General features: G+C 45.5%; 1 protein-coding gene across 1 annotated transcript in view; it reads left to right on the plus strand.

The window, feature by feature from the left end:
* Positions 1 to 13,477, plus strand: part of BAHCC1 (BAH domain and coiled-coil containing 1) — a 109,813-nt gene that overhangs the window by 63,525 nt on the left and 32,811 nt on the right. Inside the window, exons 5-12 of the mRNA XM_081317299.1 lie at positions 2,553 to 2,675; positions 3,085 to 4,770; positions 6,018 to 6,123; positions 6,504 to 6,712; positions 8,183 to 8,341; positions 8,480 to 8,691; positions 10,195 to 10,510; positions 12,291 to 12,974. Coding sequence (XP_081173425.1) covers positions 2,553 to 2,675; positions 3,085 to 4,770; positions 6,018 to 6,123; positions 6,504 to 6,712; positions 8,183 to 8,341; positions 8,480 to 8,691; positions 10,195 to 10,510; positions 12,291 to 12,974 — 3,495 coding nt within the window. The remainder of the gene's footprint in view (positions 1 to 2,552; positions 2,676 to 3,084; positions 4,771 to 6,017; positions 6,124 to 6,503; positions 6,713 to 8,182; positions 8,342 to 8,479; positions 8,692 to 10,194; positions 10,511 to 12,290; positions 12,975 to 13,477) is intronic.

Here is a 13,477-nt window from a genome sequence, read left to right on the forward strand (position 1 = left end):
GAAGCTCTGAGTCATGATGGGGTGTGTGTGTGAGGGGAGGAAGAGCTGTTTCTCTGGATTCAGCTACAGTATGCTATCTCTGAGAGGATGAGGATCATGCTCACTGTCTGGTTGCTCATCTGTGCAGTGCACCTTTCTTGTGTTGAGGATATACGTGCATGTACATGCATATGCAAGCATGTACACGTGGACACGTTTGGTATATATTCATTTTCTTTCTACATGCTTCTTACTATTAGGAAGACAAGGTGATTTTTTTTAAATATAATTCAACATCTTTAAAAAGTAATACTATTTTCCAGTCTCTCTCAATAATGTAGTGTTCTCCAAATGAACGAAATAAATAACAGATTTCTTGGGGAATTTTTATATCATCATCATCATCATCATCATCATCATCATCATCATCATCATTATTATTATTATTATTATTATTATTTATTATTATTATTATTATTATTTCTTCTATTGTTTCCAGTTTAATTTTACCAACCTCAGTCAACCTTTCTTTTTTTGTTTTCTTAAGCCAGTCCTATATCTTTTTAAAATGTTCAGCAAGAGGTAATTTCATTTTTTTCAACTGATATAACAGCAACCCTTTCCCTATCCTTTTGGTTGCAAGGGTTCTGGTTGTTGTTGTTGTTTGCTTGTTCCTTTTGTTGTGTTGATCTTTACCGTGCCTGGCAAATCAGTAATTCCCCTCCTTTTGCAAACTGGGGGATGAAGCTGACTTGCCTCTTTTTGCTGAAGCAGCTACACCTGAACTTGCTCAGGAAGTCTTGGAATGGCTGAGTGGTCTCAGTCCCTTTACACCAGGGGTGTCAAACTCAATTTCATTGAGGGCCACATCAGCATTGCGGTTGCCCTCAGGGGGCCGGGTGGGTATGGCCTGGGTGGGCGTGGCCTACTGGGTGGGCGTGGCTAGAGTGCGTATGGCCTACTGGGTGGGCGTGGCCAGCTCTACATCATTCGCATCAAGGGTGCCTGTGGGGGCCTGGGCAGGAGTGGGACAGATCTGAGGGTCTCTGGCAGAAGGAGGGTCTCTGGGCCAGGGCCAAGGCAGTGGGGGCCATTCCCTCACTGTTTCCAGGATGGCTTTGCGGGCCACATGAAATCACTTCGCAGGCCGAATCCGGCCCCCGGCCCTTGTGTTTGACATGTCTGCTTTACACACAACACACCTCTAATGCTGGGGTGACGCTCCAACAGTGCAGTTGCAACTAGCTGCCATCTTGACATTTTTTGGAAACACCCCCCCTCCCCTGGACAGCCCTGATCAAAAGCCTATTTTTGAGACTACAGTGGGCAATTGTAGTAATACCTATCTTAGAGGTTTTTCTTTTTTACTATTCCTTGTTTTTCTCCAAATAAAAAGTTTACTGGAAACATTTGACTTAGAACCAGAACTAGACTGTAGGAAGCCAAGAAGATGGACTCTAATAAGGGCAGTGGTGTCAGTGGTTATGTAGATTTAATCTGTTTCTGCTAGAGTACCCAGGCATGGAATAAGATTATGCCAGCCAGATTCTTTCCGTTTTCTAACCATAGCCATTTCTAGACTATGCCAGGAACTCAGAGCAGCAACTGCAATGGCTAGATTAGGATCATCAGTCCTTCTATTACTCCTTGTTCTTTGCTTGTGGTGCTCTTCATGTGCATACCCTTGCTAATAAGGCTGTTCTCACTTCAACCCTTACCAAAGCATTAAAAGGTTATTTGAGAATGTGATGTTTTCAAGAACAGCAAATTTATGCAGATATATACCTAAGCATAATATTATTGTCTCTGCAGAATTTTAGTCATCTGGGTGCAAAATTTTGATATATTTGGCAAAACAGCCCCAGCCCTGTTAGCCTGTGTTATTTTCTTTCACAATTTTCTGCAGAAAGCTGGAGATGATATTTTTCCTCAATTTTACTAAGAAGCCAGAGATCAATATCCATCAAGGGTTTCTTATGATAGCAGTATAGCACTTAGACTTATATACCGCTTCACAGTGCTTTTACAGCCCCCTCTAAGCGTTTTACAGAGTCAGCCTATTGCCCCCAACAATCTGGGTGCTCATTTTACCAACCTTGGAAGGATGGAAGGCTGAGTCAACCTTGAGCCGACGAGACTTGAACTGCTGGCAGCCGGCAGTCAGCAGAATCAGCCTGCAGCATTGCTTTCTAACCACTGCGCCACCATGGCTCTTAATCAGGGAATAGCGGGTTTTGTTCCCTCCATTTGTATCTGTTGTTCCAGGCGTCTTCTTCTTTTTTTTTTTTGCCAGATGTGCTTTGTGAGAACCTTCTGTCAAACTAGCATCAGAGAGTTTTCTGGTTCAGTACCAACACTATTAGCTATGGTCCATCCCATAACTGGCTACTGTTTGAAACCTAGCAGTGATTAATATAGCCAAAGTAATAATCTGACAAAGGACTTTGAATTCACCCCAGCAATCCTCTTTCAACCTACGCAAAGAGACAGATCAGACTAAGGCCCAGTGACTTGGCTTTGTGACTATTGTGTTCTGACATGGTCCTGTCATTCCTCAATGCCTCTTGTTTTAGCTCCAGGTTACCCGAGGTTCTCTGGGAGCTTAGCATCCACTTTTCTTCCCATGAGCCATTTGGATCACCATGGAAACAACAATGTCCTGTATGGCCAGCATCGTTTCTATGAAAGCCAGAAAGGCAAGTATTGGTTTGACTGTGTGATATTTCTGCCTCTGCCTCAAGGGACAGGAGAACCATGGTGTAATTGTTATCTTACTAAGGACACAGATTTAGGGAGCAACTGCAGAGAGAAGGTAGAGGAAATGAGGCAAAACTGACTTTTCTGGAACTGAAGTATATCTGATAGCCTGCTTCAACTCCACTAAGACTTTCAGGTGGGCACCTGACCTTTCACTAGATCAGCCACTGCTTTGTAAATGTCCCTTTGCAAACTGGGGAGTTTTTATTTCCAGCGTGACTTGGTGCCACAAGGCATGGGCAATTAGAGCCGCTGGGCTATTCTTAGGACTGTGATGGTTGCATGTTGTGATCTAGGCCACATTGTTGTCTGGGAGACTTTTCTTAACCGCTTCCCCTCTTTCTGTAGACAATTTCTACCTGCGGAACCTTCCGGCTCAACCTACACTGCTTTCAACCAATCACAATTTCCCCAGCATTGCCCGGGCAGCACCAGGGCATCCAATTGGCTCCTGCAGCCGAGACCGGGAGGTTGGGCACGGACAGAAGTGGCACAAAGACTATGAGCGCTGTGCGGTGTCAAAGGAGAAAGGCGCCAAGGGTGACAGCAAGGAGCGAGCGGCTGAGGAGGAGGCGGCCAAGGAGCGGCACAAGCTGGTGATGCCTATGACACCGGAAACAAACTGCAAGGAAGGGACTCTCCAGCGGGGCTCTTGTGACAACCGGCCCAAACACTTGCCCTCATGCCTGCTCAGTTCCAAGGTACTGAATGGTGACTCGGGCAAAGCCGTCCTCCCCAGTTGTGGCGGAGGCCTTTTATCACGCCATGCTGTTGCCCAGAGCCGTTGTGCCAAGGACCTTGGCCACCATGAGCCTCCTCAGTCCTACAGTGAGTGCCTGGAGCGAAGACAAATGTTGCACCACTCGGTCTCCTACACTGTCCCGTCCAGTCTGCCTGCTGGGCCCCCTGCCCTGAGCACGACAACAGGCAGCTTCCCCTGCCTGCAGCTTCATTCCAGCCCAGATGGGATGTGTCCTCTGCAGGACAAGGCGAGCCGGGAGCTACGGATCAGCGGGGCCACTTTTGTGCCTTCGGTAGGCCACTTGACTGACAAGAGCCGCTCCTTTCAGGTCCCTTCAGAGCCCTGTGAGGGCAAAGAGCGCCCCCACGAGGTGGGCCCAGAGCACCCCTCTACCTATGGGCACCATCCTTTCTCTCACCTCAAAGCTGAGGGCAAAGTGGAGCGGAGGCTGGACTGGCCCCAGAATCCCAATGCCCGGCTGAAAGGGCTGGAGTACCTGAATAGCACTGGTTCTGACAGCCATTTTGGCAGCTTGCCTCACCAACCTAAGGGTGGGCATTTTGAGATGATACCACCTCAAGATTGTGCCCGACCTAACTCCCAAGAGACGCTGTGCAAACTCAGCCAGTCCTGCTGCACTTTAGACAAGGCCCCTAAGGAGCCGCCAGTTTCCAGCACCCAGAAAGTAGCTCGCATCCGCCACCAGCAGCACTTGCAGACAGAGATGGAGCAGGCAGGCACTCATGCAGAATCCAAGCGCAAATCCATGGAGCTCAGCTCTCTGGGCTACAGTGGGCCCCACTTGCCACCATGGCCAGTTCAGGGCCAGGGCCCTCCTTTGTCCATGGCAGAGGAGAGAAAAGGCTCTTACTTGGACCCTTTTAGCAGCAGCCTCCAACAGGCTGCGCTCATGACCCAGGGTTCTGTGCTCACACAGGAAATGCAGACCCCGCCTGACGAAGTGTCAGCCATGAAAAACTTGCTCAAATACAGCAACCAAGCACTTATTGTGGGCCAGAAGGCTCCTTATGTGGGGCTGGGCAGCCTCAAGGCCAGCTGTGCCCATCAGGATGGGGGCAAACATCTGGGGACCAAAGGACAGCAGGACCTGGAACGTTCAGACTGTGCCCGCAGCAGAGACCATGACCTTGGCCACGGAGATGGTGAGGTGCGTCAGCCTCCAGTGGGCATTGCTGTGGCTGTGGCTCGTCAAAAGGATACATTAAGTCGGCCAGAGCCAGCCTATGGATCTAGCTCCAGTCGGCAGAGCCGGACTGCCATGGGCCTCAAAGGTAACAAACGTTAGAGAATAAAGTAAAAGGCAGTTGATGTCTTAAAAAGTATGTGATTGGGAGGAGGGGCATAAGCACATACATTGTGCTTCCTTTCACAATTCTATCACTACTCTCTGCTACAGGAGGCACAAGCATTGGCTTAAGCGTGCCTTTTCCTGTCCTGTTCCCCCCCCAAACATAAGTACCATTAGTTCTCTGTGGTTTTTATGATTGAACAGGGATCCTCTCTTCTGCCTTGTACATTAAAGGGCTGGGGGGTGGGTGTTAGCCTTGGGAGATTGGGAAGTGGGCAATAGGAGACCTATCAGGGGTGAGACTAGGCAGTGGCGTGCCCCGCTTGATTCAAGAAGACCCTTTTGTATGAACATATGAAATGGGCTTCAGCCTGAAGCCAAATATTAAATATATTCAGCTCCTTCCCTCTCATTCCTGGCCTTCCACTTTGGAAATTAAACCCTCCAGCAGTTGAATTTAGCTAAAAACTTCTGGCTGGGGAGGGAAGTTAGATCCTGGACTCTATCTTCACTCTTGTGGAAATCCCATCTGGATGCAGAATGGACACATGAATGTGAAAGGGACGTCGTAGGGCTTATTTTCAAGAGCATCTTCTTCCTCTTTTCCTGGGTTTTGTTGTCAGCTCTGCTGGGTAAACCAGACCAGGGATACTAGAATTACTTTTATCGAGATAGGCTGTGGTAATAGAATCTTGCAAGAATTATAGTGCTGTACTTCCCCATCTCCGTTTCAAAGCCGAAGAGCCAGCGCTTGTCCGAGGACGTCTCTGTGGTCATGTGGCCGGCATGACTAGACACCAAAGGCGCATGGAACGCTGTTACCTTCCCACCGTAGTGGTCCCTGTTTTTCTACTTGCATTTTTACGTGCTTTCGAACTGCTAGGTTGGCAGAAGCTGGGACGAGTAACAGGCGCTCACTCTGCTACGTGGCAGTCGGGATTCGACCCGCCAAGCTCGACAAGCTCAGCATCCTAACCCACAACCCACTGAGCCACCGCGTCCCGTGTGTGTGTGTGTGTGTGTGTGTGTGTGTGTGTGTGTGTGTGTACACACATACATATATATATGTATTTGCGGGGGAACCTTTACCTTTATACACACACACACACACACACACACACACACACATAATTTCTTAGAGCTCAAAACATGTTTTAACCCCTTTGTCTTGGTAACGGTTTCTTGCACACCTCCATCAACATCTCTGCTCTCCCGTTCTGTTTTTCACAGCTGGTACTGCGAGGCCTATGCATGTCATCGATCTAGATGCCGAGGAAGAACGGAACCGGCTGTGTGAGGAGCGTTTGGGGCTTGTGGGGAGAGATCTCCTGCTTCAGTAAGGGCCTTCTTAGCCCAACTACCGGAGAAGGGAAGGGGGATTAAACACTGTCTTGGTGGTGGTTAGTAATAATCTGTAATTAGACTGGGAAGGCGAGTGAAGGGCACTTAGTAAAGCTTACTTGCATCCCAGAAAAAAAATCACTGACATCTTTCAATTAGCATTAAAATTGTCAAATGGTGTATCTTTCCTTCTGAGAGCTACTTTGTTGTTATTGTTGTCATTGTTATTCTGCAATCCAAGCCATCTCCCAGGGTTAAGATTATAAAATAATTATACATTACTGGATGATTATACTGTAATTCCTTGGCCAGGCCAAGGGAACTCTTTATCCCAGCTGACCTGCATTTCTTTTATCTGTACTTCTAACTTGTCAGGGATAACAAAGATCTTGTGGAATTTGCCCGAATCCACCCATCAAGTAGTTGTCCTGGAGACCTCACCCCTCATCTGATGATTGCAGGCAGTTCCTCATTGCAGACCAGCCAACTGGGAGGAGATCCAGCAGCCCATACCCATCCTGCTCATGCACATTGGTTGCCTCGGACACGCAGCCCTTCACTTTGGATGGGTGGACACTCCTATGGTGAGTCAAGCAAACAGTCTGTATCTAAAACTGAAATTTTATCTGGATTTCATGGCTTCGTGGACTTGTTCTTTTATTTCTGACTTATCAGGGAAGTCCTTCACTCCTGATCTACCACTTTTAATCCAGCCTCCCACAGAATTCAGTCCAAAAAGAGTCTTAGTACCTCTTTTTGCTTCAAAAACCTGTCTTCTTGTATCCCATCCCTTACATTTTCCAATCTCCTATCACTCCTTTTTGCAGAGATGAACAATCTGTAGGTGGCCAAGAACAGAGGTGACATTTTGTAGTGGGCAGAATGCAGAGAGCAAGTGTTACACATGGGAAGGGCTGGAATTTTTGAATATTTTCCAATTTTATGAGGGTGAGAGGTATTTTGCTTTTATTGTTATACCTATCTTAGATCTTACACTAAGTTTCCATGTCTCTTGTGATGAGAAAATCCATGTCCCTGATTTTGACCAATCACACATCGAAAATTTAATGAACCATAAAAAAGAAGCTTGAGTCTGCCTTTTCCCCATGCGCTGCTTTAATAAGAGATCTAAACTGACCTTAACTTATAAACATAGGTACGATTGGGGTCAAGGGCTAATGGGGTCAAGGGCAACTTTGCTATTCCAACCGAATAATTGTACTATTCCAGTATTACAAGAAACCTACATGGTAATTAATCTGCAGTAATGTTTGGATCATACTATATCCAATCCTTCAGTGTTCAGCAAGAACCTGAATAGACATAAATGATTTCCTATATAGAATTGTATAACGTGCAGAGAAACTTCAGAATGAGCCTCTGGATTCTTGTATTCATTTCTGTCCAGTGATTTAACTCAGGTTGGTAAAATGGTTAAGCTGTTAAACTAGGAGTGGGATGACTCTGATTCTAGTTCACTCTTAGCTTTGGAAGTTTTTTGGGTGTCTTATAGCCTTCATTTCTTCACAGGGTAGATAATTGTGAAGAAAAATAGGAGAAACTATTGCTATATATGCCCATCTTGAGAGAGAGAGAGAGAGAGAGAGAGAGAGAGGAGAGAGAGAGAGAGGGGGAGAGAGAGAGAGAGAGAAAGAAGAGGCTAACTGCATGGGAGAGACAGGTGGAAATAGCAACACTATACTCAATTTTAACGTAGACCCCCCCTTTTATTGCTCAATACCGTGTTTCCTATTGGTGAGTACTCAAAGCAATTAACATGCTTGTCAAAATAAAACAGAATATAAAAAGTTAAAATACATATTGAAACTGATGCTAAAATCTATTAACAATATGTTATCTATGTTGTTCCATGTGATAAATCTACACTCAACCTATGATGGATGAAAAGTTAAATGAGAAATGTGAACAAGCAAAAATGTGTCCTTGTAAAACGCCTTTCCCTGGAGAATATGGAGTTGCTATACACATAGGTGAAATAAAGTTGGACTTTATCTCATGTCAACAAAAATGTTTTCTTTCCTAACTTATTCCAGGAATTGGGCACCCTGCTTTGCATCAAAACCTACCACCTGGTTTCCCACCTTCTATGCCCAGTGCCATGCAACCCGTCTTCCCTCTGTCACAGGAGCCACCTGCTCAGCTCGTTATTCTGCCCTCGGAGCCTCCAGCCCATGGAGCCCCCCACACCCTGGGTAAGTGACAGCCAGAGAGAATTAGCTGTGGCATATTCCCTGGGTTAAAGGTAAAGGTCCTTCTCCTGTAAGAAGAGGCAATGGGTGTGCCTGCAGGCTTTGTTTACTCCTCTGATTATCTCTCTTGCTTCTTTGCAGCTGAGGTGATGGATCAGGCAACTATCTGGCCATCCATGTATCCTAGCCGTGGGCCTGGTTCTCACTTGCAGCACACAGGACAACTCCCTGTCTACTCCCGGTCTCAGTTCCTGCGTCAGCAAGAACTCTATGCCTTGCAGCAGCAGCAGCAGCAACAGCAGCAACAGCGTGCAGCACAGGCCTTAGAAGTGCAGCGGCACACTCACAGCCAGGTAGGCATGTGAAAAAGATGGTATTATTGATGTCACACTTCTTGCTAACTCTTACTGGGAAGTTTGAAAAATAGCAAAGAGACCCACCTTTATGAGCATCTGGATAATCAGGGTGTAGGAATTACTGACAATCTTCCTTAAGGTATCCAAAACCTGGCTTTTTCCCAGGACGTTGTCAGCTAAGAAGTTGAGAGCCCATTTTTAGGCATTGTGGAGGTTGATACAGTTGTGCTGCCCTAGCTGTAATATGTTTTGAATTTTATTGATATTTGTATTGCTGATTTTTGTTGCTTGCTGCCCGGAGCTATTAATAATAAATAGGCAAACAGGGAACAAATCTCGTTCTTTGTAAAATCATCCAGACATCATAAAGCTCCTTTAATATAGATTGTTCCATGTGGTCCAGATCACAGGATGACGCAGACCCACCTAGATTTATTGCAGGAAGGTGATCGTTTAAAGTAATTTAGCCATTTACAAAACACCTATGTGCAAGAGAAGATGAATAAAATGGAGAAATTACATTCCATCCAATTGGGTGTGATGGGAAAAAAACCCCATCTAATCTTCAAACAATAGTGCTTGGCCAGATCCCGAATGAAAGCAATCTCCTGAATTCATCTCAAGGGAAGTGATATTGGCTAGAGATCCATACTAACCTTCCTCATGCTTGTAGTTGTGTGATTGTGATAATGATGAAATCCAACAGCATATGTGGAAGAAGAACTTGCTTTCTGACTCCAAAGTCTTTCTTTTAAGGCCTTGTGCTGAGGCTTTGAACAAGTACAAAATAATGTGTGCCCTGTTGTGTTGACCCTTTGGATCCAATTTTATGTTTGGCTCATTCAATTTCCAAAAAGATATTCTTGAAAAATTATGGGGGATGTTAGTTAGAGAGCTGGTTAATTAAAATTGCCAGGTTCAGAGAAAAGGGCTTCTTCTCTCCATGTAGGTGTTTGAGTAGCAGCCATTGAAACATTGTAGAGGAGAAAGTTCCCTACTTAATTGAATTTGCATGATTTTTTGTTTGCAGAACCTGAATGCTTTTAAGGCAGAATTCTACTCACTTACCATATAAGCCCAGTCCCGGTTCCTGCATGCACAGTCCAAGACAGAAGAGTAGAAAACATAAGCTAGCCAACCTCTCAAATGTATCTGATTCCCCGCTCATTGAAACTGTTCTTCCTGTTACTGCTCTGGAGGGATACAATCTCCAAAAGACCACCGAGTCAGCCTAAGGATAGGATTGCACATTGGCTATGATACCAACCGCGGTACTGTGTAAGGTATATCGAGAAACAGAAAGTGAAAGAATACACAGTGACATGCTCCATGAATCAATCCTGAAGTTATAGGTTGTTGGAACCACACGGAAGTCTTAAGACATGCACACTAATAGTACCACTATTGAGCTTATTGCTGCCATGTCATTATTTATTGATGTACTTGATTGATACACTTATTGACTATCCATCTCTTTCTCTTCCATCACCTACTTAATAGCGGAAGCCTGAAGAGCCTCCACCAGAGCTAGAGTTGCCGGGTCCTGAAAAGCCACTCAAACCATCTCACAAAGCAGTTGCCTTAAACGCTCCCCCGAAGGGCCTGTCCCCAGCAGCTGCCTGCTCAGTCAAGCGCTCCTCATGCTGCCATCCACCCAAATGCCCGGGTCCCTGCACTTTACCTGTCTGTCCTGCTGTGGTGCCACGCTCCCCTGCTGTAAGTCCAGGGCCCTCCCAGAATTCTACGGGTCCTGAAACTGAGGATAAGCAGCCTGAAGGGCGGCCAGCCCAGGACTATCCTAAATCACTGGAACCAGGTAGAGATTCAGTCATGGCAGGCTGAGAACTGGAATGAGAAATGCCCCCTCTTTTGTTGGTTTTGCTGTCTGTTGGGTTATTTTAATCTGGTCTATCTGTTGAATGCTTTAGCTGTTTTTATGACGGGGGAGGGGGTGTTTCTACTTTTGGTACGTTACTCAGAGTCCATCGGATTTGGGTGGCTAATAAGTTAATCATAATCTTAATAATACACCTCTGGACCACGATTTGAAGACCATTGGCATTGACAAAATCATCAGCAGTCAATTGCAAAAGGCAGCTCTCCTTGAAACAGCTTACATCCTGAGGCAATACCTTTAATATTATTAAATGACAACGTCTACCTGTTCTGGGTCCTTGAGAAGGATTGACAGGTGGACACAAATACTAAATCCAAACTAAATCTCTAGAAGACTGTGCAGTTCACAACAAGTACAAGGCCACACTGCTTGGATCTGCATATATGCTATCCCAATACATTATGACATCCTAGGTTCTTGGGAAGAAGTTGATGCATATGAAGACCAACACCAGCTAAAGAACTGGCAGCTGTGTGATTTCACTTTGCTCTGTATATAATGATAATAATAAGGGTCTAGCAAACATTTGGTATAGTTCTGTAATCCAACAGTTTAAATTCAATTAAGAGCACACTGAAGAAAGGATGAGTTGCTAGTAAGGATTCTGGAAAGTATAAGGGATGTTGATCAATAATTTTTTATAGCACTGTCTTGTTTCAGGTTGTTAAAATAGGGCAAATACAAACTCTTGTGGTTATAGAGAGATGCTTGACAAATGTAGTGAAAACAGGAAGGTTTTCGAGGTTGGACAACTATGTTAAAAGTCTTCGAACCTGGAGATGGAACCTTTCAAAGGTGGTTGGAACCAAAGTACACTTCACCTACTAACAATTACTAGGAAAGGAACAAGGACTTTTACACATGGAAGACCGCTCTTCCACGTAGCTCCCTGCTGTTGTTGAATGTTAAGGAAGCAGCAGTGTGTTTAAACTCCCCCCCCCCCCCATAGCTGATCATGAGCAGCAGTAGGGGGGATTACTGTAAGAGATGGAGTATGGACACATAGGCTGCCTATATTGTACGTATTGTAGTCTCAGAAACCAGAGGGACTTATGTAGTATTTCCATTGTTTATAATCAGGACCTCAGCATCTTTTTGTCCCTGTTTTTGGATTTTCCTTTCTCAACTTGAATTTCCCTCAATCTCAGCATTTCATCTTTCTTTCTTTCTTTCTTTCTTTCTTTCTTTCTTTCTTTCTTTCTTTCTTTCTTTCTTTCTTTCTTTCTCTCTCTCTCTCTCTCTCTCTCTCTCTCTCTCTCTCTCTCTCTCTCTCTCTCCCTTCCTTCCTTCCTTCCTTCCTTCCTTCCTTCCTTCCTTCCTTCCTTCCTTCCTTTCTTTCTTTCTTTCTTTCTTTCTTTCTTTCTTCCTTCCTTCCTTCCTTCCTTCCTTCCTTCCTTCCTTCCTTCCTTCCTTCCTTCCTTCCTTTCTTTCTTTCTTTCTTTCTTTCTTTCTTCTTTCTTTCTTTCTTTCTTTCTTTCCTTTTTTTTTTGAGACAATTCTGCAAAATATATCACGTGAATTTGAGCAATTTAGTACAAATAGAATTTTTGGAAGTAATCATACAGTCCGTAGAGAAAAAGGAATATTGTGTCAAGTGGTACTGCTCCTTGTGGGTTCTATATTTGAGACTATTAATATTTGCCATGGATTAGCTGGCCCCCTGCTATGCTTTACACCGGGACTCTTCTTCTCTTTGTAGATCTTCCTCCTGGTTATACCTACCCTGTGGCTGGTCTGGGCTATGCATCACCGTTTCCCCGGGACCCAGCTGATCCTGACACTATGCAAACTGTTTCTACAGCAGCTGAGCCTGAACAGTCACGCACCTTTCCACCAGAGCAGGAGCCACGCTGCGAGGCAGAAGCTAGCCCACCCAGTGGGACTGGGGACTCTGAAGTGGAACCCACCCATGCTCACCCTCCACATCTACTTGTCCATCCCCAGAGACCAAGCTCGACTGAAACGGTTAAGGATACCCCAAGTTGCTCCCTGCTGGTCAGGGATAGCTCAGATGACTTGGATTCTACCCAAAAAGAACATCAGGACGAGCCTAGTTCAGATGCTGCCACGCCAGGACCTTCTCCTGAAGTGATGACTACGGAAGAGAGTCCTGTTGCAGCATTGGAAGTTGACTGTCAGGAAGCGGAGAGTAATGCTGTCTTACCCGATGATCCATCCACACATACTGATGTACAGACAGCACCATGTGGCCTGGATGCCCTTATTGCTGCCAGCATCAACTTGGGTGAACTCCCAGACCTGGAATCCCCGTCTTCTGCAGCTTCCCTTCCCTTGCCCTCTCCGTGCAGCTCAGGGATGCCTGGCATTGCCCTGCTCAGTGAGCTGGCTGAACTGGAACTCTGTCAGCGGCACTGTGATTCAGGTAAGGAAACAACGGGTCATCCTGTCTTCGATTCCTTCCCTCCACCTCGGAGCAGGGAGGTGGAAAAATCAGCATTTGCTTCTTTCTTGGCACCTCTTTTTATTGGTATCTGAAGACTGCTGGCTTCTTCGGCTCACGAGGGCAACTTAACAACAAAATTGCACTTCCCATCTAAGGCAAAGGCAGAGCCAAATATCAAATGTCAGCAAAGGAATGAGAAGCTCCTTTTTCCCATACCCTAATCCTGCCTCCTGATTAGCCAGCAGGGAATTGATAAAGGAATACGGTACGAACGAACTGGATGTTGAACATTTGCTCGTGATGTGAGGATTGTCCAGGGACCAGAACTAGAAATTCTAGAAACTTTTCCCAGATCTTGGAAAAAAGATGTCCATGCTTGTCCTCTTGGGATATGTAATAATGGTTTTGCACACATACTAGGGTCTATTCCCCTATTTCCTTCCATTAGCTTTTCAGTGTTTCATGGAACAGCTGCTAATCAA

The sequence above is a fragment of the Vipera berus genome, assembly GCF_964194415.1.
Source record: "Vipera berus genome assembly, chromosome: 2".
Lineage (NCBI taxonomy): Eukaryota > Metazoa > Chordata > Lepidosauria > Squamata > Viperidae > Vipera > Vipera berus.